Here is a 22,427-nt window from a genome sequence, read left to right on the forward strand (position 1 = left end):
CCCCCCCCCCCCCCCCCCTTTTTTTATTTCCCTGGTTGTCCATGGAACTGGATCCGATCAGGGGGTTGTTGTTCAACAGATCTCGTGAAATGCTCCAGTTAATCACCCTCCCGAGATGGTCCATGGACTGGATCCGATGGAGGTTGTTGAACGAGCCTAGTTAAGCGCTCCAGTTAATCGCACCCGCCCGAGGTGGTCCATAGACTGGATCCGATCAAGAGGCAAGACATGTGACTTATTCTGTACCATGCTGGATTGGTCCCAGGTTGATATTCCCGCACTATCTGTCCACAGGATGGTCATCTCTAGGTCTTCGTTTAAGAGGAACTATTGAAGCATGGAAGGAGTTCTGGGACCACTTCTCAAAGGGACAGCCAACACCGTACGTACTTGGCCGAAGGTGCAAGTTGACGTACGCATCTCAAGCCTTGACGTCTGTCCGCAAGAATTTAGCTCACTGTGAAACGTCCAAGAGCCATTCTCCAGATTCTGTGGTGGCTTTCGACTATACGTTTGATAAAGGAGACCGAAATTACAGGTCACACTTCATTGACAATACAGTCCAGTGTCTGCATTTCCCAGACATCGATCTCATTGGCCGAGCAATACGATGTGGCAGGCAGGCGAAACAATGGGGATGGGCATCAAAGGGCGTGGCTTTGTCGACGAGGAAAAATAAGACTCAAGTCCGGATACCGGCGCACAGCTTTGGGATGTGACGGTTCGGTTTGGGGGCGAGTGCAGGAGCAAGCTTTTGCTACCAATTGTATAGTTTTACCATAACCAAGGCCCGAGGCCTCTTTTGCACCCAGAAAGTGCCTGGAATATCAGACCGTAAAGCAAGTCTGTTTGCTTGATTGCTGGACTTGAACAAGTTCTGGGTTTGTCTTGAGATTTTGCGAGCACTCAGGCTTGAATAGGGTTGAAACAAATCGTGCTTTAGGCGAGTTCTAGAGCCCGGAGGGGTTACATCATAACCGGCGTCATTCGACATCCGTCGGAATGAAGCAGCCTATTGGAGTCCCATCGATCGTCACACCGTTCTTCCCCAGACTAGACTAATTCGTAGGGGTGGGAATGATGCGGGCTACATTCCGCCTCAGCCTCTCTTTCCTCATGGCAACCGAGCACTGACCTTTATATCTTCCTCCTTCAACATCGCTCGATGCCTTTTCAAGGTCGATTCATGTATAATGACAAGGACGAATCCGGAAGAGTCTGCCGGATTTTAAGTCGCCGTGAACGCCGATCTGCCACCAATGTCTATGGACTTTGCTACAGCGGGGGAACAAAGGCCGCAGACAGAATCTCTGGCCGTTTCGATGAACGACCTGAACTCAACCGGTGACAGCTATTCGCCAAAAGGTAATGCCTCCACCGAGAGCCTCTTGCCGCACCCTGACACCTGGAACTATAGCATTCGAAGCGTCCAGCCATCCCTTCTGGTGCATTGTGTGCTCGCGAGGGTTTCGTAACATGTAAGGGCGTCCCTCCTTTTCTGTGGTCATCCCCAGGGGAGGCCATCAGACTTCGTCGATGCGGCACTGACGCGTTGTGCCCGCTCACCAGAGCTGCGTTGGAACGACACGCTTCCATCCATCTGCACCAAAGTCCTCCTACGACACGGCAGAATATCCGCTTCACACGTTCTGGACCTCGTGCATCCCAAGCCTGCCAGGCCTGCGCTTCTGCCAAAACGAGATGTGACAATAGAGTCCGTTGTGGACGTTGCACACGGAAAAATATTCCGTGTCTACGCAATCACCCCGTTGTTGAGATCGAGACCGCTTCAGACTTAGGGCCCTCTAATCGCGACGCACAGAGCTCATCGTCCAAGCTTTCCTTTCTTTCGAATTCTCACAGTCTCTCAAAGGAGCCACACCTCGTGGACCAGTTCGCAATCCCAAGTCCCAAAATAAGCGCCGAGGTAGAAGCCTCTGCGCCGGTCTACTCAGGTTGACACTACTTCTTCCCCTCCCCCCTTTCTTTTGGTCGTCGTTCTTGCCTGACATGGTTGAAGATCCAATGACGCTGGAAAGTCAGAGCTTCTATGCTGTTCCAGATGCTTCGTCAATCGGTCTTTCTAGCCGGATCACCGAGCCGAGCCGATCCAGGATAGACTGGGGTTTCGGCACCACGTATAACTCATTTGACCTGGGAAGCGACCAAGACCTTACGTTGAGTAATCAGGAATACAACTTCCTGGCATCACTTCCAACACGGGGCCAGGAAGCTGAACCCATACTGCCATTCCCGGTAGCAAGTTCCCATGCCCTGTCCAAAGCTTTTAAACGGTCCGTTGGTCGCTGGGACCCTGAGAAGCGGCATTATAGGGCCGCGGAAGAGTCTCATCTATCCCTAGCCCGAGCGGGAACTACGAAGATAGACTGCCTAGGAGATTGGAACAGTCAAATATTCAGTCAGAATCTCTCATCAAATATCCGGGATGAAATCTTGAGACTTGTGGTCAGCTCGTGTGAGCAAGACAATATCGTCAATATTATTTCATCCTTTCCCCCCATCGAGGTCATAGACAGACTGCTCAAGTCGTTCTTCACGCAACATGCCACTCTCACAGACACATGGATCCACATCCCTTCGTTTCAGGTGACCGACACCAGGCTAGAGCTACTTATCGCTTGCATAGCGTCGGCGGCTGCAAGGTCTTCAAGTCGTCCCATACAGAAATTTGGGCTAGCGTTGCAAGAATTTCTGGTGTTTCAACTCTGGCTCGTGGTGAGTACGAGAACCCCCTTTTTTTAGTATTTTCACCTTAGATAAAACTGACCAATTTAGGCTGAGAAAGCAAATATGCTGACTCGCGATCTACAATTTTTACAAGCATTTGCCCTCCATCTCGAGATCGGACTGTGGAGCGGTGTCAAGAGGAAAATGGAGATGTCTGGAAGCTTTAGTTGTATCTTGACAAGTGTAAGCTAGGCCCTTCCATGCTTTGTTACACTAACCAAGACTATAAGTCGCTGCGAGGGGGTGGACATTACCGCTATGCGACTTGCTCGCCACCCACGTTAAGTCTCGCTGACGAAGGGGAGATTCTGGAGATGAAGTGGAAGCAGTGGGTGCACGAGGAGTCTTTTAAAAGGTGGGCCGGAGCCTAATATCCCTTTTGGACACTGGTGAAGCATGTCGGATGGAGGAATCGGAACGGCCGTTCGTTTAGGGTTTCCAGAGCACTAACAATCTTCAACCACAGACTCGTCTTTCACGCCCACATTTACTGCTCACAAGAGTCCTTGATGACATCAGGAACATCGACTCTACCTCACACAGAGTTATCGGTGCCAGTTCCTTGCTCCAGAGAGTTGTGGTTCGCCAAATCAGCTTTAGAATGGAAAAGGATTTATTTGGAGTCTTCGGGTATTGGCCAGGGGGGTCGCTCACCATCCTTCGCCGATATCCTACCAGACCCCATAAGCTCCAGGACTCTATCAAGATTATATGACCACCGTCTCATTCAGTTCTGTTTACTCTACTCGGTATCCACCATGATCCGGAGATACTGGCAGGATAAAAGTATTTTCTCCTTGACCGGACTTAGCAGTTTCACACGGGTGAGCGGCTTCTCGGATGAAGTTCAACATCAACGAATTCTGTACATCCTCAGTCAAATCAAATCGAGCTACGAATATCCAGAATCATCGCACTCAATCGAGCTGGATCTGATCTCAGACTTTCTCTCCATGCACCTTTTCGCCCCTTTCGATCAGATGGAACTGGCCGCTGGCAAAGAAGGTCTTGAAGAAGCTCAAAGGGCGGTTCCGTCACTAGTGCAGTGGTTCCAGGCTGAACGCCCGAGACAAGCCGTCTGGCACGCCAGTCAAGTGCTACGGGCAATACGAATGCTGTCGCCCGAGCGCCTCATGCATTTCTACGCCGTTGCAGCCTACCACGCTGGCCTCTGCTTGTGGACATATGGCGTTCTATCGCAGCAGGTCGAAAGTCCGCCTGCGCACAATGCAACATCAACTCCATCGGTTCCAGACGAAGTTGTACTCGACCGCGAAGAAAGTATCAAGGCACAGAGATGGATCAACTTCAATCTCGGAGTGCCCGTTATCTCTAGCGGACACGAAGATCAGGTTACCAACGACAAGCGCACGGTTCGCATCCATTCTTCTCAAGCCCTTGCCAACACGCTACTGCAGGACATCATGTCAAGGTTTTCGTGGAAGAATTCTCTGCTCGTCGAGAATGTCTGTTGCCTCATGGAAGCTTTGCGCAATATCGGTCAAGGCACCGAGGGAGGGGAGTGAAGGGGGTAGCTGGTACTGTACCTCAAAGAGGACTTTAGTTTGCTTCAATTTGCTGGTTAATTTGCTCCTACAGTATCGTCAAGAGAACCACTGAATGAACCGTGTCGATGACATTGGACTCCAGAACCATATACTTACCATCCTTCCTCCTTCCATGCTGCTTTGTGTTCACGTACATTCCTCAGGTTGTTCGTCCATTGCCTGGGCATCTTATGCTTAGATTTGTTACATTTGAGAAGCACTGCAACAGATGATGTTTCTGCCGCATCGAAGAACAGTGTTATCCGCTGCAATCAGGCCCAGTTACTCGCCAACTTCCCGATCCTCCGACCAGTGTGCCATTTTTCGGATCACGGGCCATTTCCAAGACGCCCGTCGGAGGCGGTCGCCGTAGAGGAAGAAAGGGATGAAACCTAGGAGAATGGCGCCAACGATACCTCCCATAGCACCAAATGCTCCAAGGTATCCGTCTTTCTCGACCCAGGGATCGGTATAAAAACTCAAAAGGAAACTGAAACAAGCTATAGACGAACATTAGAGATTTATCGGGCTGACGAACGACATTGGCCTCATTGGTAACAAGCGGGAACATACCTTTAAAAGTCGACTGCGTGACTATCACTTCACCCGCGATGGGGTGGTAAGAGTCCAAGATATAGACCAAAGAAACATTCATAGATTGTACGATAGTGAAGGCGACTGGAGATATCAGCCAGAGGATGACTAAAGAGAGTGGCTTCGGACATACCTAATCCGATTCCTATCACCGGGCATATCCAATGGAGATGTTCTCCAAATCCGACTCCGTACAAGATACAGGCTAACGGACCCGTTACCGCACTAACGGCACGTGCTGGTAAACGCATCTCTGGGATCCGTACGCCGCCATTTCTCTGGGTCAACATATCGGCGACCCAGTCCGAGAAATGTCCAGCGAAAAAAATAGCAAGTATCGCGGCGATTATGTTCGAGACGAAGGTAAGACCTGCTTGCCAGGCTGTAAACCCGTAGATTGTCTGAAATGCAGTTGAGAAATTCGAAGAGAGGACGACAACCATGCCGATGGTGACCGAGTTAATTAGGTAGCCCAGAGGACCCCGGGCAAGATAAGTAAAACCACTGGTCGGAACATCAAGAGTAGGATCTTTTCAGTGGTGTACGCAGGGGACAAAATCTTCATGCGCTGTAAATATGGTTTTCTCTTGGAAGTGGTTGGCTGAGGAACACTGGGAAGCTCCTCGAGTTCCTGCAGACGATCCTCGTCCTCAGGTTTCGAAACCTTGACGTCTATCGACGCACCGCTCATAGGGGGGGCAGCTGTATGGATGGGAACTGCCCGGGGGACAGTATTAACTCGATTGTAATTGGTTTCAGGGATGGTGAACAGCATCACGAGGGTGCAGAAGCCAGCGAGAGCGGCTGCAATCCAATATATTACGCGCCAGTCCTGGGTCTTAAGGGTCATGCCGAAAACAACTAAGCCGAAGGCTCCACCCAAGGAGAGCGTGCAGTTATAGATACTATGTGGGAGTCAACTCGGGCATGTTATGTCCTTGGATCAAATCGATTACTCACCCCATGACCTTTCCTCTCTGGTGGAGAAAGAATATATCCGTGATTGTCAGAGAAGCGACGAGCTCCTGCTCCAATACCGAGGAGAAGTCTCGCCGCAAGTTCGCTCTCATAGGATTGGGCAAACCCACACCAGATACAGCAAACGGTGAGCAAAGCAAAACATGCGATGTACACCGGTCGTCTTCCATACTTGATGGCAACAGGAATCCAGATGAATTGTCCAATAACCGACGGTAAGGTTGGCGCCGGTGAAGAAGGAGATTTTTGAAACATATGTATCAAAATTAGGATCGCTTGGTGGGCCGAAGAATTCTGCAGCCATCTCCACCGCCCCCGCTGACGGGCCCGGGGCGCAGACATTGCATACAAATATGCTGAAGCAACAAAAAGCAAATATGTAGTACTTTTCTGCGAGTGGTCTTTGTCCCGAGAGCATTGGTCAGAAACGACGCAGAGGATAAGTTGGGATACTGAGTTGGACGTACCAGTTAAAAGGACCGTTAGCATCGTTCGAAGGCTCTGGAACTAGGAGGATTTCATTTGTCGTCTGATGGCGCAGTTGGACGGTTCCCAACCTCTCGCCAGTTGGGCCTTTGACGGGGTCTTGGGATTCGATGGCTTCTGTAGTCATGCTGACATATAGCGTAGTCAATGAGGTAGCACGTAATGATGTCCGTTCCTTGAGACTTTGTAGACTCTGTATCAAGAGCAAGATCTGATGTCCGTTCTGTTACAGAGGCTGGTGAGTTGCGTCGTGATAAATAGGGAGATGCAAGTACAGTTAAGAGAGCGAAATGCAAGGCTACGCTAACGATCCTCACGGTTTCCCCTGGCGCACGGGTTCTCCCACACCCCGTACCCAGGCAACTGGCTCCGGTCTGAGCTGAACTCCACCATCCTCCAACTCACTAATTGTTCCAATCGAGAGATGGCAGGCACACCACACGATAGTTTACAGGATGTTTCAGAAAAATATATACAAGGGTTACTGACGGTAAGCCGATATTCCCCCAGCCGAGCCGTATGCCCGATGCAATCGGTCCCATGCAGTATCTGCAGAGCCACGATTACTCCGGGGCCCTAAGACCATCAGGTGGATAACAAGTCTAGTAGGTGTTTGCAATCCCAGCAAAGAAAATGATTAGCTCAATTTGGGTTTCCAAAACAGCGTTCCCTTGTTGGATGGTAGGGGGTTTTGCTCGTGAGGGACCATCGAACACGATCAATTCACTCCCATACATACACGGTTTAGGAACCCTTCCAAGATTAGGTCAAAGCCTCCAAGTTGGTTGTATGTTCCTGTCACAGGTAGCTTTCCCATGTACTAGTTTGAGGTGGATGGATTTGTTCTGGGCAATATGAAGGCTAGCAGGCAGATGAAGTTGGAGTCGGCTATAACAAAGTCTACCTTAGGAGTGTGTCAAAGACATACTTGGTAGCGACAGCATAACTGTCGCATAAATCTAAAGTCGGATACAACGAGTTTACAGAGAAGAGCGCGCGAAACAGATATCTCCATTGGAGCCTGCGGTGGGAGTTAACTTCAATGCCCACGCTACGACGTTGCAAGGCATACCGAAGAAAAAGGTTAATGGGGTCAACCTTGGGCGCGGCTTGCCTGAAACTGATGATGAGCGGAATAGGACACCCAAATACAAATGTGGAGGATTTTCGGCAACCCGTTGTACCACAGCACTGCTAACGACATCCTAAAGCCTTGGGATTTCCAGCTTTCCAAGCTTCCTCTATCAAGTCAGATATACCACTTGGGCAAATCCTTCTCACAACAATGGGGAATACATACGAATCATCGAAACCGGTCTTTTGGTTCATTACCGTCGGTAAAATCGAGTCATGGACATACGAACGCTTCCATCACGAATACAACGATATACATGCGAAAATGACGGCTGGCGTCGCTGAGCAAGTTCATGATTTACAAGACTATACTCAGCTTATGGTAGAATACGATGAAAAGACGGATAAACCAACTAGAGGCGCCGACGACAATGAAGGTTGGCACGGCTTAACGATCCACATTTGGTCCAGCCTACAAGCCCTATACACGTCTTTCGCGGACCCCAGTTATGAGGCGTCCGCCAAAAAGCACATATTCTGCAGACAGGATCAGAAAGGATGCTTTGCGGAACTGTTAGCCGAGTTTGCGTCGCCAGGCTATGTCTCGGATGGGTCGACCAAGGTACGAAGCATCATATTCCATCGGAAGAATCCTTTGCGCGGAGATTCGCAGTCAGACCGAGCCTGGCTAGATGAACGATCAAAAAAAGCAAAGCAATTGATTGAGGGTCGCTCAAACCTGCTCCGATATCGCCAGTATCTCGACTGTACACCACAGACCATCAATCATTTCTTCAAGGGCACGCCGTTCGCTGGAGGATCTTGGCAAGAATTTTGTGCAGCGGAAGACATGATCTTCGACGATCTGGAAGCGGCGTCGCGCTTTTTGAACGAGTACAGAGACTGGATCTATGACGGTAAAAAGCCTTTGATCATAACTGGCAAGGGATACAAGGTTTTTGGAACAGATTGATACCGAAACAACACGGTGTAGCAATGTCAAATCCTGGGAAATATTTCTTTCCAACCCCTTCTGGTCTAATTTTCCAGAACTATCTATTGTGTCTAATCAACGTGTAGACCTCCAGTCACAAAAAGATGTGCACCATTAATCCATCGAGACCGCTCTTCACACAAAAAGGCTACTGCAAAGGCAACCTCCTCTGGCTCTCCCAGTCGCGGATCGCATGGAGTCCCCTGAATAGTCGGCTGCAAAAGTTTCATCATTTCTGTCCCCGCCTCCGCAAAGCCTGGGGTCCTCGTCGCGCCTGGGCTAACAGCGTTTACCGTACAGCCGTACTTAGGAGGAAGCTCCTTTGCCCAACATCTTGTGAAACTGTCGACCATGCCCTTTGTTCCAGCGTAGATTGTTTGGCGAGGAGGTGGTCCGCGAGAGGAAATGCTCACGATGTTCACGATCCTTCCCCCACCGCCATTTTCCTTCTTAGGAAGGTGAGGGAGGGCTTCCTTTGTCAACAAAAATACACCTCTTCCATTTAGATTCACCAGAGAGTCCCAGTGCTCCAACGTCTGTTCTTCTAGGGGTAGATTCACAGCCACTGCAGCGTTATTCACCAATATATCAACCTTATCGAAGGCCTTCAGAGTTTCGCTGACCAGCCGAGCCGGCCCATCAACAGTCGAGAGGTCGGCAGCTACTGCAATGGCCCGTGTTGGTAAGGAATCAAGAATGGCTTCCGCTGTGGCTCGTTGATGCTCAAACGGATAGTTGACCACGGCATGAGCACCTCTGGCTGAAAGCTCCCGAACGATGGCTTCACCGATGCCAGAAATGCTTCCCGAAACAATTGCGACCTTGCCACGAAGGGTTTGGGGAAGGTGACTGCCAGTAGCTGAACCATTGGTGACATGTGATGCGCTGTTCATGGTGCCAAAAATTTACCCCAGGATCTCGAAACTTCAGGCGATCTTTTCGACTTCGAGTCTCTGGGGAATGCAATGCTACCTCGAGATCAAATCAAGCCAATCCACCTTTCTTGCAAGCCTGTCGTTTAGTTGAGTGCATGAAGGTGGAAAATTTGTCCAGATCAATCAGAGATAAAGTATTGGAGGACTTATGAACCGTTAGACTTGAAACGTCGCGCTTCAAAGCAATTGGTACCATAGGCCCCATCGACTCAGAGACACCTTGGACGAATCGACAAAGCGGCTGCACGCAACACACCATACGCGATGCGGCATATGAGCGGAAATCCGACGCGGCAGACCGATTTTGTCGTCGGAAGAGATGTACCCTAGAGTTATCGAATGCCGTAAGCAGCAGTCCCCAGTCTCTTAATCTCGACAACCTACAGGACTCTCTCTTTGCTGTCCTTCCCGACCAAAGTCCAACTACCGTCTTGAGACTTCGGCAGCGGCTGTCACTTAAAGGGTGTTGCACGGCTTTTTGTCTTGCAACATCGATCCGCTCCGCAAGGAATCAAAGAATTGTCGAGCAGAGTCCAACAATTCGTCAAATGAAAGACCGGGCTATCCGACCATGTGTTCGAGCACTACATAATTATCTCTCCAGGAATAGTTCGGGATCTTCTGATATATGTCTGCAAATAACTGTAATTGTTATCTCGCTCTCTTTAAGCTCCAACTCTTCCATACGGTGGGCATCCAAAGTCGCTCTCCACAATGAGGGCACTGTGGTACGACGTCTTCAAAGACGGGAAAACAGGAGCAGATGCTTCGCCAAACGTGCTCGCAGAGGAAACCAAGTTGGCCTGGAGCACAAATGTCTCTGGGAAAAACACCCGATTTTTCAACGTTATCCAGGACGATAACGAGGATATTGCAGGAGCCGTGGTGCACTTTTCCGGAATCGAATCCTATGACAGTTTACTGGAATTTACAAGGGCTATTCCGTGGATGCAACATGACTTCGCTGTCGGAAGGGCCTTCTCTTCGAGAACTTTGTGTCAGTCCAGAAGTTGTTCCACCAGGCTGGCAAGTACTGCGATGTCGAACATGTAAAGCGCCTCCAACCATTCAGAACGAGCCCGACCGTCGCTTGGTACGCTGTATTGTCTGCAAAAGAACGTGATGGCTATGACGAAAATTACGGGTTGGATGATGCTCTTCAAGCATTCCGCTTGCTCAAAAGTGTGTTCCATATCATCGAACTGATGGTTTTGAATGCTAAATTATAACCTAGGCAATATTACCGAAGAAGTGTTTGATCTCCTTTCTCCAGACCAAGGCAAAGTAAGCCGTTTTGTCCCGTATATGAAACCTGAAAGAAAAGCTGAATCCCTCCCTCTATTTCCGTAAATACTTCGCATCAAGGCAAACGATAGAAAGGAGGCGGAAGGATACTTGAAACAATTCCTATCCGTCCGCGAGGAAACTGTTGATGTTCTCATCCTGAGAACCAAATCCACTTGTGTTTGGGATTTTGCCTTCTTCTAAATCAACAATGCTTAGTTTCAGGGCAAAGAGCGATGTTATCTGGGCATGTGGCAGTGTAATGGACGTGAAAGCTTTTCGGCAGAGGGCTTGAATGTATACGTCCGATGTGTCGGAAGGGAGCAGGATTATACCATAGATTCGGCCGCCATCCTTCGAGTTCGCAATCTGTACAAGTAAACTCCTTGGTCACCTTTACCTAGCTCTTCATACCTATGCACAAGTAGTGACGGCCCTCTCCAACATTCTGAGCCCTAGTATGGGTCTGGCGTAAGGTTCCCTAAGACTTCTAGGTCCCGGCGTGGAAACTTGAGGTTCCTATCAGGGATGGGCTCGCCAGAAGGCGGAGACGAGGTCAAATGGACACCTATCTATCTATATAGGTGCAAGCGTGACATCAACTTCCACGATTGGAAATCCCATATGTGTATCCTGCGCAACGCAAGTCATATACACTATGCCCTTGGCATGGGCATTAGCGGGCCATGACTGCTCTGAACATACCTAGAAATCTGGTATCCGAATCTTTGTGTACATAGCTACAAACTACGTGCTCCGATTCTCCACAGAGTACAAAGTCGACGCAAAATCTCCCATTCAATAACCCCCTTTATTTCTGCATCTCTCCAGGAGCATACCAGAGCTCAAGCCACATTACTAAGCTACCACCGAAATTCTGATGCAAGAGGCTTATGATCGGGGTATATGCAAGAGGAGAGATAACTCTGGCACACCCGATCTTGGGCTTGGAGCCTGGCCATACGCACGGATCTCTGCGGAGATGTTCTACAGCTCTGGACTCACCGGATCTTCGACAAATGCAATCTGTTTGATGATCTTGAGAAAATTCGGGTCAAGGCCCTGCGCCGCGATACCTTTCTCATTCTTCTCCCATGTGGGAATGGGTATACTCTCATTCGGGCCTTCCCCAACGTCCTTTGTAATCTTTACGCCAGATTTTCCCAAATAATGTCGGATCTGCTCGATGTTTAGCTGTTTGTGGGTATCCGAGATAGTACACTGTGATAGGTCTTGTATTGAGGCCATGGCCACTAGTTGGACCTGAATCTGACAGAGGAGGCTCTGGTTGCATGCCTCCAAGGATGCGGACTCCAACGGGAGGTTCCTGAAATCTTGTTTCTGGAGAACTGGTGGTGGAAGACATAATCCTCAGTAGTGATTGTGTTCTCTAGGGGCTCTGACCGCCTTCACAGAGTCATTCTGAGTTATGCTGGGCGATATTTCGCATCGCTTGAGTAATGCTGTTTTAATAACATCACATCAATTGTGTTGAACAGCAGTTCGTGGTGTTTGTCTTCTCCACCGTAGTGTTTGACCAGGCTTTCGAGCATACGGCATCCCGCGACGCAAATCTTCGGGAAGTGGATTCGTCGGTTCTAGTATGACTGTAATCAAGATGGTATTGTAATAATCTACAGGAATGCCGATGGGTCCGGGACGGCGCCCCGGTCTTGTCCTTTCAGGATTAGTTTTACTTGGTATGTGGGCCGGTTGCCGGCTGAGAACCACCTCGCTAATTACCAACCTCCTTCCATATAGTGAAAGCTTGAAGCCGTTGTGTTACAGTGGCGTCTCTGGTATGATGGCTTCAATGACGGGGATTTTGTGGTCCCTGCCTAAAATGGTCGGCCATCGCTACGGCTTAGTGGCTTGAAGAGCCCTATTGAACTAACATTCATTAATTTAAACGAATCAGGAATCACTATGCTGCTACACAGGAAGCATGAATTTGTAATCGAACGAAGCCAAGCTTCACCAGCTTGAAATACGAGGCGGACAAGCAACTTAGATGTATAAGTGCTACGAATGCTGATACAAAACAAGCCCATGGGGTCCAGACAACTTCCGTCCATAGTCGTCACAGTTACTTAGCTTTTTGAATGAAATCATGTTCCCATTAAAGCCGGCTTCCGAAAGCCCAAGGCGTAAGAATGAACAGCAAAACCCAATGCGTATGGTACAAGATATCTTGGATTTTGGCACGGCATGGATCGACTTTACTGCCTTAGATGCCTTCAATCAGCTCGCAGCCTCAGGAATCAAAACACAAATCTTTTTCGAAGGCCGAGGCGCGGGAAATAGTGCTCTCTCTAGATATTGTTTACTTCCAGACGCCCAATTACCTCATCGGCACCTGGATCACACATTAAGAGACAAGATTCTTGCGCTGGTCTTGAGTACCTGCAACCGTGAAGCTTTTGACGATGTTGCATCATCCTTTCCGAGTCCAGAATTGCTTAACAGTCTGATGGAATACTATTTAACAATACACTTTGCTCAAGTCGACTCCTGGCTCCATTTGCCGACATTTGAGATCGGCAAGCAAGGAGTCGAGTTGATACTTATGATAATATCAGCCGGTGCTGCGGCTTGCTTGACGACAGAAATGCGGAGGCTTGGACTTGCTCTACAGGAAGTGGTAAGACAGGCACTCGTGCAAAAGGTACGAAGAGTCCCATTTCGCATAACAAATATATCTGACTATTTCAGTTTGAAGAGAACAACGGTCTTCCTGAAGACCTAGCAAGCCTCCAAGCATTTGTACTCCAACTGCAAGTCGGCCTATGGAGCGGTGACAAGCGAAAGATTCAAATAGCGGAGAGCTCTGTCCAGCCTCTCATCACTGTAATTTCCACCGCTGTGAAACTGTTTTCTAGTAACTGACCACTATAGATGTTGAGACGGAGTGGACGCTTCAGGCGTTCGACGAGTTTCCCGTCTCCCCCAACTCTCGATGACTCTCACAAGATCCTCGAATTTAAATGGAGACAATGGGCACATACCGAATCCTATAAACGGTGGGCGGCTCTCCCCCTATCTTGGGGCAGTTAATATTGATCGATGCAGATTGGCGTGTCGTTTGTTGATCTACGATGCGGAATCTTCAATAGCTCTTCAGGTGCCTCCACTTCTATCTCCGACAGAAATTACACTAGAACTCCCTTGTTCTCGAGAACTATGGTGCGCAAACAACGCACAGGAGTGGCGGTCACTTTACCTAAGACAGGGTAACTCAGTGCAAGACAGAGGTTTATCCGTCTCGCAATGCATCAGCAGTGTGTCACAACTCAGACATCAACCTAATTTGGATATCGCATACTCAACAACAGTAGTTGTCTACAGCTCCTGGGCCTTGGTCTGGAATCACGCGCAACTCAATTCTTTGATTCGATCCCAACCCCAGCATCAAGCACTTTCGGAGGTCTCCATGTCAAGCTCGCGGGATCGAGGACTTCCCCGACTTCTTGAGCAGCTGCGCATCACATTTGCGGATTGGAACGAGTTATTCCCACCAGAGATGTCTCTTGTGTTGGAAAGGACACTTCTCGATTTGTATATTTCCTTTGAACAAATTCGGCTGTTCGCTGGCAGAGAAGGAGAAGAAAAGGCTCGCCGAGCCTGGTCTGTTTTGCGGCAGTGGGCTTCCAGCAGCTGTGCTCGGAAAGCCGTGTGGCATGCTGGCCAAGTGTTGAGAGCGGCAAGTCGGTGCCGGGAATATCTTCGAGAATTCCAAGCCATATGTCTATATCACGCCGGGATCTCCTTTTGGACATATGCCCTAGCTTCCACGTCTGCTTCTCCGAAAGACTCCGAACCTGTGTGGCTGGATGGGAATCAATGTCCCGCTGTCGAAAAATTCATCGCTCTCAATCACGGCAGCCCGGTCATATCAGACTACACGAGGGAGCCTATGAGCAATAATGTGGCAGTCCATATCAGCAACCCAAAGGCGGTCATGGATATGTGCATACAGTTGCTGAGAAAGAATTTTCCCGAGGAAACAAACCGAACTGGCTTACCCTTGGTGGAAAACCTTAGTCGACTCATGTACGATCTAGGCAATGCCGCCCAAATGTTGCTGTATAAGAATCCAACAGGCTCCAAGGAACCGCATATCAGGGAACCGTCGAAGTTGAGAACTTGGATGAAATCGGAGGCTGAGTGGTCCGCAGACCGAAAAGCTTGATTGAGGTGTCTCTCGAGGAAACGGTGTCTGTGCCCAGCTCGGTGAGGAGGGAGTTCATGCAGTACCTTTAGAGCATCAAGCGTGCGTATGACACAGAATACACGACGAAAGGACTTGGCATTTGCAGGTATGCATAGTCTATCCGAAATCAATTTGCGATCGCGGAGAAGTGATTGATGAGCCATCCGTATTTCCGGATCTTAAGGAAGGTTGAACAAGGTCCGTGGCGGAGACACTGCTGTCAAATTAATCCAGAATCCTCACCATCATTTTCATAATCTGGCTCATTCATCTTAGTCGATCACTTTCGACCCAAACACTGATCCACAGGTTGTGTCAAAGTGTATCTTTGAGTGTAAGAGTGCCGGATAAAATATTGTTCTTCAGATACGGAAGCCAAGGGATACACAACTCGGCCTTGAACGGCATCGACAGCATTCTTGCTGTAACCCGAGTCAGCGATTGAGGCAAACAACAATTTAATGCGCATCATATGCAGTGGCATCGATTCCGAAATGAGTGTCGAGCAAATATGATGATTCAGCAGCGTACGAAAATATCAATGTCTCTATTGCTGGCCCAGGAGAGCTTCCCCTCACGGACTCAAAGCCGAATTGAGGCACAAGGTGATAGGGAATTTTCTTTTCGCGCTATGTGCATTCCGGGAGCATACAGGTCTCTCAAGACCTGGAAAAGTTGACGATTAAAAGCTCATCACATCCGTCAGGTGCTATGTGACTTGCTGAAGTGGCCCAGTGGTCGTAGGTAGGCCTAAAGACCGCTTGGAGGGACGCGACTGAGGGAGGAAATACCGTCACTAGGCCCATGGTCAGTTATTGAAGAAGTCGAGATCGTACGAGATGTGGAAGTCCGAGTTTCGACCCAACATCTCAGGGACCACAAACCAGGCAGCGATAAATGTCGCCGGCATCATCGTTGTAAATGTATGGATGGCGTGACGATGGAAAAGAATAAATTCGTTAGCCCGCCCATGCAATCCTCTGAGTTTTTGCTCTCAGCCGCAACGATGAAACTTCACCAGTAACGACATAGGATGCGGGCCATACGCCCAAGCCCGCGATGAGCGTCACCAGACTGGTTGTGACACCAACCTACCTGCATATTGTTAGTCTCAATGCTCACCACGATCCAATGGTGCCGGGGGCCTTACAACGCCGAGACAACAGATTCGGTAGAGCCTGTAATACCCATACCCAGCCAGAGGAACGTCAAGGGCAACATGGTAGAAAGAATGAGCTTTCGTCTTCCGATAAAAGTCAGCAGCCACATGCTGATGATGGTCCCCACCACTCCAAAACTTATTCCAGTCACCAAAAAGATGAAGCTGGTTCATCAGGCACGCCAGTTTTTTGCAAGAACACCAAGTGCCACAATGCCCGTTCGCCGCAAGTCGGTATTCCGGAGGCAGTCGACATATTTGGGTCCATTGGCGGATGCTTTCCCTTCCTCATGCCGTATGGACGCCTGTAGCTGGTTCAGGTTTGCACGGCTGTCCACCTGAGGAGAGTCGAGACGCTTCTGAGCTTTGAGTGCGCCAGCCAGGTTGCCTCGGCGGATCAGATAGACGGGGCTCTCTGGCATACATATGGCGGGAGTGACAGAGATTACTGAGAAAGGCCATTCGGAGGCAATGGCGGTCAGGTATGAGGTTCTCCCCGGTCTCTGCTGCAGGTCCAGAACGATCAGGAAGAAGACGGGGAAGAAGGCGAGAAGTGGACCGCGGGGTGTGGGATGGGAGGCCTTCCGAAATGTAGGTTTGCGTCGTGGTGATGACCACACCGATGGTGAGGCCTTGAGTGAAGTTTCCGACCATGAAGACCACATGGCGACGGCCGCTCACATAAGAAGATGCGAAGACGACTGCGATGCCGAGTGCTGAAGTGAAGGTACCTAGACCCAGATACAGCATTTCAGATGAGAGCAAAACCGGGGGGCTCTGAGAAAACCTACATGAACTTTTCTATCCCATACACGTTGCCTGACATGGCCAGGTCGTATCCCCAGAGGAGAATTGCTAATGTTAGAGCAAGGCAATAAGATGACACCCGAGAATTATCTCGCCACGCTGCCCATGGCTTGGCCGCAGCTGTGATGGATTCTGATGAATCCAGTGACATCGAGCATGCAGTAGGTTCTTTGCGCAATCCGGCATTGCTGGCCATACCCTTAGTCCAACACCCAATCATAGGGTAAAGAAGAGTTGGCATGAAAGCAAAAAGCCGACTCGCTGAAGGAGATTACAAGATCTGGCCCTCACTTACTTAAACGCGCGTTGCTTCGAGGCAAGGCGACCTCCGTAGGGATGAGAAATAATAGCGTCGCTTACTTTGACATTCTGCGACTCTCGCACATATTCCCCGAGACTAACCATACGTAGAAAAATGTAACTATTCTAAACATGGACAATGGCTGGCTAATATATTTAAGTTATCACAGCGAGTTTCGCTCATCAATCCGACCATGGGCCTCGTTCTCATGCTCTCTCCTTATCCTCTCCCCGACCGGGAAAAATGGATCATCTACCGAGCACCAAACATGCGACAGGTCCCTCTCCTGCAATTCCATGCTGTTGCAGAGAGAATTATGATGATCTCCCGTTTTATGGCTATCCTCTGCAGCGAGGGTTTGACCTCAGTCGAATCAAGGCGGGCGACTTCACGGAGGCTCCTCCAAGGGCCATAGCATCTTTTTCTGCAGACCTTGTTGTCCTTCAGCACTTTGATTGAGGTTCTGGGAAGATATCAATTGATCAAAGCCCTAGATTTTATGGGTGCAGATATGATATCTGGCGACGTCAACCCTAGGCGTTGTACGATTCGTACACACTTCGAAACTGTATAGTCTGACGAGCCCTTGGACCCCTTTGAAATGGGACAAATCCTCTGTAAAGCCACATAATTGTGATTGATGGGCACGCCAGGGATTATGAGTAAAGCGGCCAGCCCTATCGAAGACTCAGCAAAGTCCTAGAAGATCTAATTCCAGTTCCACTGCAGACCCACTAAAGTGAGTTAGTAGCGGAGTATGAAGCTAATCATAAAGTCAAGAAAGCCAACATCAACCGCGGGCCAGTTGCCGGCTGCCGCTCTAAATACTTCTCCGTTAGACGGTGTTCCCATCCAAATCAATGAGGGGGGCTAGCACAGAGATACGACGCGCTTGCTATTCCTCGAATAATATGCGTGAAATGTTGAACAGCAGCCAGTGCCCCGCTATTGGAAAAGGGGGTTATCATTCCTATTCAGGATATAGGGGTAGGAATAGGGGTCAACAAAAACGTATGTATACACTGGCAATCTGGTATGACCAGTTGCCAAACAGATAGAGCACCAACAACAATCAATGTACATGTACTGATTGTTTGACACAAAAGACTTGTAGGCTGGTCATCGTGTCTACTTTCAGCATGCTCTTAAGAAGCGCCATCTAGGCCGTCAAGACTTCTACACAGGACTACCTGCTCTATTGACACTTTGCCAAAAAGCTTTTCTCACCATGGACAGCACCTCACCGTCTATTCATCTTCATCATCATCCTGATTGCCTTCTACAACCTCATAGCCCTCGCTGCCGTCGAGGCCGCCATCATCATCGTCGTCGTCGTCGTCGTTATCGTCATCCTCGCCATTGATTGGCTTCAATCCATAGTCGTCCTGGAAATAGTTGAGATCATGGATCTCAGGGGAGAAGCCAGCACTACTAAGTCCGTCTGAAATGACCTATAGCATGAATAATTAGGCTTTCCTCTTTGAAGTCGACTGCAAAAGACTCACCTCTTTCAGAGCAGGAGCACATGTCACAACAACATCAGCCTTTCCTGGTGTAAACATATTGTACACCACGGTCTTTAATGCATTTTTGATATCCTCCACTTCGATTTCCCTAACCTTCTTCAACAACGTCTCCATGTAGTCCCCGGGCAATCCTTTCATGACCGCGCGCACAAAACTCGCTACAGCTGCACTTGCCAAAGTTTGCTGTTCAGTGGCGAAGGCGACTACGATGCTGCTAATTGCACCCTCCAGCATCAATGGATCAAACTCAATCTCGCCATTCATGTGGCCGCGCACGACTTTCTGGCTAGCTTCGAAGGCCTTGTATGCATCGGGTGATCGGTAAACGTCGAGGTGAATGTAACCTGACTCAATGTCGTAGCCCATTGTGGTACCATAGGCAAGGCCCGTGCCTCTCACAGCAACCCACAGGGGTCCTTCGACGGCGTTCATGTATGCCATTGCCACCATGACTGCTGGCATCTTCGGATCGTCGTAAGAAGTCGGACCTCTGGTTACGGCGTACGCAAACGAAGAGTCTATCGTCGGCATTGGAACCACGTAGGCGAGTTTTCCTGGGTTGATCCCTGCTTCACTGAGACGGTCTATTCGGCGGCCAACGGGGGAAAGCTCCTTCTTCGTCTCTCTTCCTGCTAAGAAAGACTTCCATGCGCTGGCAGGTTGTTCAACCTTGTCCAAATCCGTAATTACCAGGACTCGGAAATTCTCAAATCTGCAAAGAATATTGCGCAGCCGTTCCAGTCGGCGGACGACTTGGTCTGGGTTGGCCTCTAGCAACTGCTTTATTCGTTTGAGATAGAGGGCCTTGACCAAAACGCTGCGAGCGCGACCTATCGACTTTGGAGCCAGATGGGTCATCAGATGTACGGCAATCAACATGTCGTCGCCGCTACGCTTTGAGTCAGGTACATTCGCGAGCAGGCGGGTGTTGATGGCTTTCAATCGTTCGACATCGAAGATGGAATTGTGGAGTAATTCGGTCAGCCATTTGATGGCGACTTCGTAACGTTCAATCTCCACCTGAAAACTCACTTTAATCCCTTCGACATTTCCTAAACTTCCGGCAGAGTCGATCGAATAGCCCACAGTATCCCGTTCGAGCTCGATTACCACTTGTTCAAAGTCAATAGTTTCTGACCCTCGTTTGATTGGCAAGTCGAAGAATGATTCCATGTAGATGGACAACAGTGGGCGCAATTCATCCGGAAGGGTTTCCGTGGACATGATCAGGTTGACACGTGCAAAGTGGGTCGGAATGTGTTCAAAATCGAGAAATAGAGGCACATCCTTTGCGTCCCTATCCACAAGCTTTTGATATTTGTTGTTTGGTTTTCCTATTTCGAGAGCAAGTCCGGAGCGAGCACTAGCAGGGTTGACGAAATGGATCGAATCGGTCGAAGGTACTTTGAATTGTCCCAATAATTCTCGTGGAATCTCACGATCATTTTCCGCTTTGGCCTTATCAAGCTTTTGTTGCATTTTCTTCAAACCGCCAGGTCCCAGTCTTTCCTTCTGTTCCCCAATCCTCTTGGCTTCGTCGGACTTTAGTTGCTCAGACAAGCGGGCTGAGGGCACTCCGAGGATCGACACATGGGGAGCATCTGAGATGTACGTTTTGATGAAGGCTTTCCAATTTTCCTCGTCCCAGGTAGTCAAAGTCTGAGTATATTGTCGCAAAGATCTCACCTCTTCCAGGGTCGAGCCGTCTCTTTTGCCATAGAGATAGTCTGAGATGATATAATCGGCAAACGCGGTGGGAGAGCCTTCTGCATTGAATTTGTATGTCCGTACTTGCCGGTCAATGCAGTCTTTCATGAATTTCATATCGAGCGGTGCATCCATGGCCTCTCTCAACACCTCAAAGAAGCGTTTCTCCACTTCTGCCAGGCGCTCAGTTTCTACACTGGACATAGAAAAACTTATTTCAGTTCGCGGGCGACTGTCGATCTGGTAGAAAACGCCACTGGCCAATTGCTCCTTTTCGACCATGGTGTTGTCAAGAAGTGCTGCTGATGATCCGGCCAGATACAAGAGAGCGACATTTAAAGCGGCCGTAGACAGAGAATCCGCACAATCAGGACCTAAGAACCGAATGTCGATCTCTCCAAAAGATTCGTCTTCTTCCGGAAACTCCACTCTCATCAAGGTAGATTTGGTCAGAGCGGGGGCGTGTGCGGACTCGATCCAGGGTCGTTTAAACGGGGCATTAGGATTAGGGATGTCAGACAGGATTGACGTCTCAAATTCATCCAGAATAGTCAATAACTCGTTATGGTTCACTTCTCCGAAAAGTGCCAAACATAGATTTTTAGGCTGATACATTTCGCGATGGAATTCTCGAATGCGATCTGCCGTCAGAACGCGGAGTTGTTCCATCATACCTCCAGTTTCGTAGCGAAATCCAACTCCTTCGGGGTAAAGAATTCGTTTCGACTGCAATTCGATCAGTTCCGACGCGGTGTTCTGAACACCTTGCATCTCCGAGTACACGACGCCCGCGTCGTTACCATGACCGTCGATATGATGAACTTCGGTGGTGCAACCCGCATCGGTTAGTGTTGGAAGGATGACATGCTCTAGATAGACGGGTAGGATCTGGGCAAAACCGGCCCAACCTGCGGTTTCCAACGTGTATGCCGTGTGGTCGGTCGCCGTCCAGGCGTTGGTGCCGGAATATGCTCTAGTAGCCAGCTTGTCTAAGAAGCCCTTGTACTTGTAGCTCTTTGAGCCCATGAAACAGAGGTGTTCCAACGTATGTGGAGCTCCAGAATCATCGTGGATTTCGGTGGCCAACACGAAAAAGCCATGCAATTTGGGGCCTTGTTGGTCCACCACGACCACTCGCATACCAGTGCGCTCAGATTCATACTGAGTGATCTTACTTGGACAGTAGTCTGGTTCGATTTTCTGAAGCAGCCGAAATCGGGGGCTGGTCCTGATGGAACCCATGGCGGCGAAGAATGGCACGTGAGTTAGCACTTTTGGTTGGCAAGGTTTGAGAATCGCGGTTCTGACACCAGTCTCGAATTAGTTTGAGATTCTTTTATGGCTGAACAAGAAGATATATGAGGATCTTCTTGGCATGAGAATGGCCAAGGGCCGCGAGCCCTCATCAGCCGGAATCTGACTGGACGTCATACATTCCTCCAGGGCATTTTCGTCAGCAACGAAGGAGGCAAAACCAACAACAAACAGGATTCCTCCACCATGGACTGCTATTCGTTGGGCAAGACTCACTGAACGACCGAAACGGTTTCAAACCCCGGGGCTTTCAATTCTCTTCCCGCGGTGGGACGGCTGTTTGGTTAGGATTCGTCAGCTGAGGAAGAGTGGCAAGATTTCAAAATAGCGACAAAGACTGAATATGTTCTGCAGGAAGGGACCGACTATATGTCCCTGGCAAAGAGAGCGAACAGATCCGCCGCAGCGAATGGAGGCAAATCCACAGATCTCAAGAGCAGAAGTCGTGTTCGTCCAACGTCCGTCTGTCCAGACAGAGAAACGAAAGGAAGTCGTAGTTGGGCCTCAGCCACACCGCCACAAGCCATTCGCCTCAGCCCCGAATCTGGCAGGTTTGCCCCAAAGCCTATGGAACCTTTTGGCGGTTCTTCGCGGGGGGGGAAAAAAAAAAAAAAAAAAAAAAACACACCACAAGGTATTATCTTACAAGTAATATGCAGAGTATGTATCTATAATAGTAGTCGAAGGTCGCCATCTATACACCACCAATGCGAGATCTTTTCCCTCCCTGTAATCCATATTATCCCAAGAGACTTTTATCAAC

The 22,427-nt window shown here is 49.3% G+C and overlaps 8 protein-coding genes across 8 annotated transcripts; 4 read left to right on the plus strand and 4 right to left on the minus strand.

The window, feature by feature from the left end:
- Nucleotides 1-2,010: 2,010 nt before the first annotated feature.
- Z518_10532 (uncharacterized protein) lies at nucleotides 2,011-4,274 on the plus strand (the record flags this gene model as incomplete). The annotated part of the gene is made up of 4 exons (XM_013412075.1): nucleotides 2,011-2,736; nucleotides 2,797-2,931; nucleotides 2,979-3,103; nucleotides 3,215-4,274. The coding sequence occupies 4 exons, from the start codon at nucleotides 2,011-2,013 to the stop codon at nucleotides 4,272-4,274; spliced, it is 2,046 nt and encodes a 681-aa protein (XP_013267529.1).
- Nucleotides 4,275-4,577: 303 nt separating this feature from the next.
- Nucleotides 4,578-6,037, minus strand: Z518_10533 (uncharacterized protein; the record flags this gene model as incomplete). The annotated part of the gene is made up of 5 exons (XM_013412076.1): nucleotides 4,578-4,795; nucleotides 4,869-4,973; nucleotides 5,023-5,393; nucleotides 5,435-5,794; nucleotides 5,850-6,037. 5 exons carry the CDS (start codon nucleotides 6,035-6,037, stop codon nucleotides 4,578-4,580), a joined length of 1,242 nt encoding a protein of 413 aa, XP_013267530.1.
- A 1,601-nt stretch (nucleotides 6,038-7,638) lies between these two features.
- On the plus strand, nucleotides 7,639-8,400 carry Z518_10534 (uncharacterized protein; the record flags this gene model as incomplete). Its single annotated transcript, XM_013412077.1, has 1 exon — nucleotides 7,639-8,400. The coding sequence occupies one exon, from the start codon at nucleotides 7,639-7,641 to the stop codon at nucleotides 8,398-8,400; it is 762 nt and encodes a 253-aa protein (XP_013267531.1).
- A 92-nt stretch (nucleotides 8,401-8,492) lies between these two features.
- On the minus strand, nucleotides 8,493-9,314 carry Z518_10535 (uncharacterized protein; the record flags this gene model as incomplete). The annotated part of the gene is made up of 1 exon (XM_013412078.1): nucleotides 8,493-9,314. One exon carries the CDS (start codon nucleotides 9,312-9,314, stop codon nucleotides 8,493-8,495), a length of 822 nt encoding a protein of 273 aa, XP_013267532.1.
- Nucleotides 9,315-10,070: 756 nt separating this feature from the next.
- Nucleotides 10,071-10,844, plus strand: Z518_10536 (uncharacterized protein; the record flags this gene model as incomplete). The annotated part of the gene is made up of 4 exons (XM_013412079.1): nucleotides 10,071-10,322; nucleotides 10,379-10,538; nucleotides 10,591-10,652; nucleotides 10,722-10,844. The coding sequence occupies 4 exons, from the start codon at nucleotides 10,071-10,073 to the stop codon at nucleotides 10,842-10,844; spliced, it is 597 nt and encodes a 198-aa protein (XP_013267533.1).
- A 1,966-nt stretch (nucleotides 10,845-12,810) lies between these two features.
- On the plus strand, nucleotides 12,811-14,829 carry Z518_10537 (uncharacterized protein; the record flags this gene model as incomplete). Its single annotated transcript, XM_013412080.1, has 4 exons — nucleotides 12,811-13,305; nucleotides 13,353-13,487; nucleotides 13,536-13,660; nucleotides 13,710-14,829. The coding sequence occupies 4 exons, from the start codon at nucleotides 12,811-12,813 to the stop codon at nucleotides 14,827-14,829; spliced, it is 1,875 nt and encodes a 624-aa protein (XP_013267534.1).
- A 1,353-nt stretch (nucleotides 14,830-16,182) lies between these two features.
- Z518_10538 (uncharacterized protein) lies at nucleotides 16,183-16,759 on the minus strand (the record flags this gene model as incomplete). Its single annotated transcript, XM_013412081.1, has 2 exons — nucleotides 16,183-16,641; nucleotides 16,691-16,759. 2 exons carry the CDS (start codon nucleotides 16,757-16,759, stop codon nucleotides 16,183-16,185), a joined length of 528 nt encoding a protein of 175 aa, XP_013267535.1.
- Nucleotides 16,760-18,364: 1,605 nt separating this feature from the next.
- Nucleotides 18,365-21,592, minus strand: Z518_10539 (uncharacterized protein; the record flags this gene model as incomplete). The annotated part of the gene is made up of 2 exons (XM_013412082.1): nucleotides 18,365-18,568; nucleotides 18,623-21,592. The coding sequence occupies 2 exons, from the start codon at nucleotides 21,590-21,592 to the stop codon at nucleotides 18,365-18,367; spliced, it is 3,174 nt and encodes a 1,057-aa protein (XP_013267536.1).
- Nucleotides 21,593-22,427: the final 835 nt, after the last annotated feature.

Source organism: Rhinocladiella mackenziei (assembly GCF_000835555.1).
Source record: "Rhinocladiella mackenziei CBS 650.93 unplaced genomic scaffold supercont1.9, whole genome shotgun sequence".
In the NCBI taxonomy this organism is placed as follows: Eukaryota; Fungi; Ascomycota; class Eurotiomycetes; order Chaetothyriales; family Herpotrichiellaceae; genus Rhinocladiella; species Rhinocladiella mackenziei.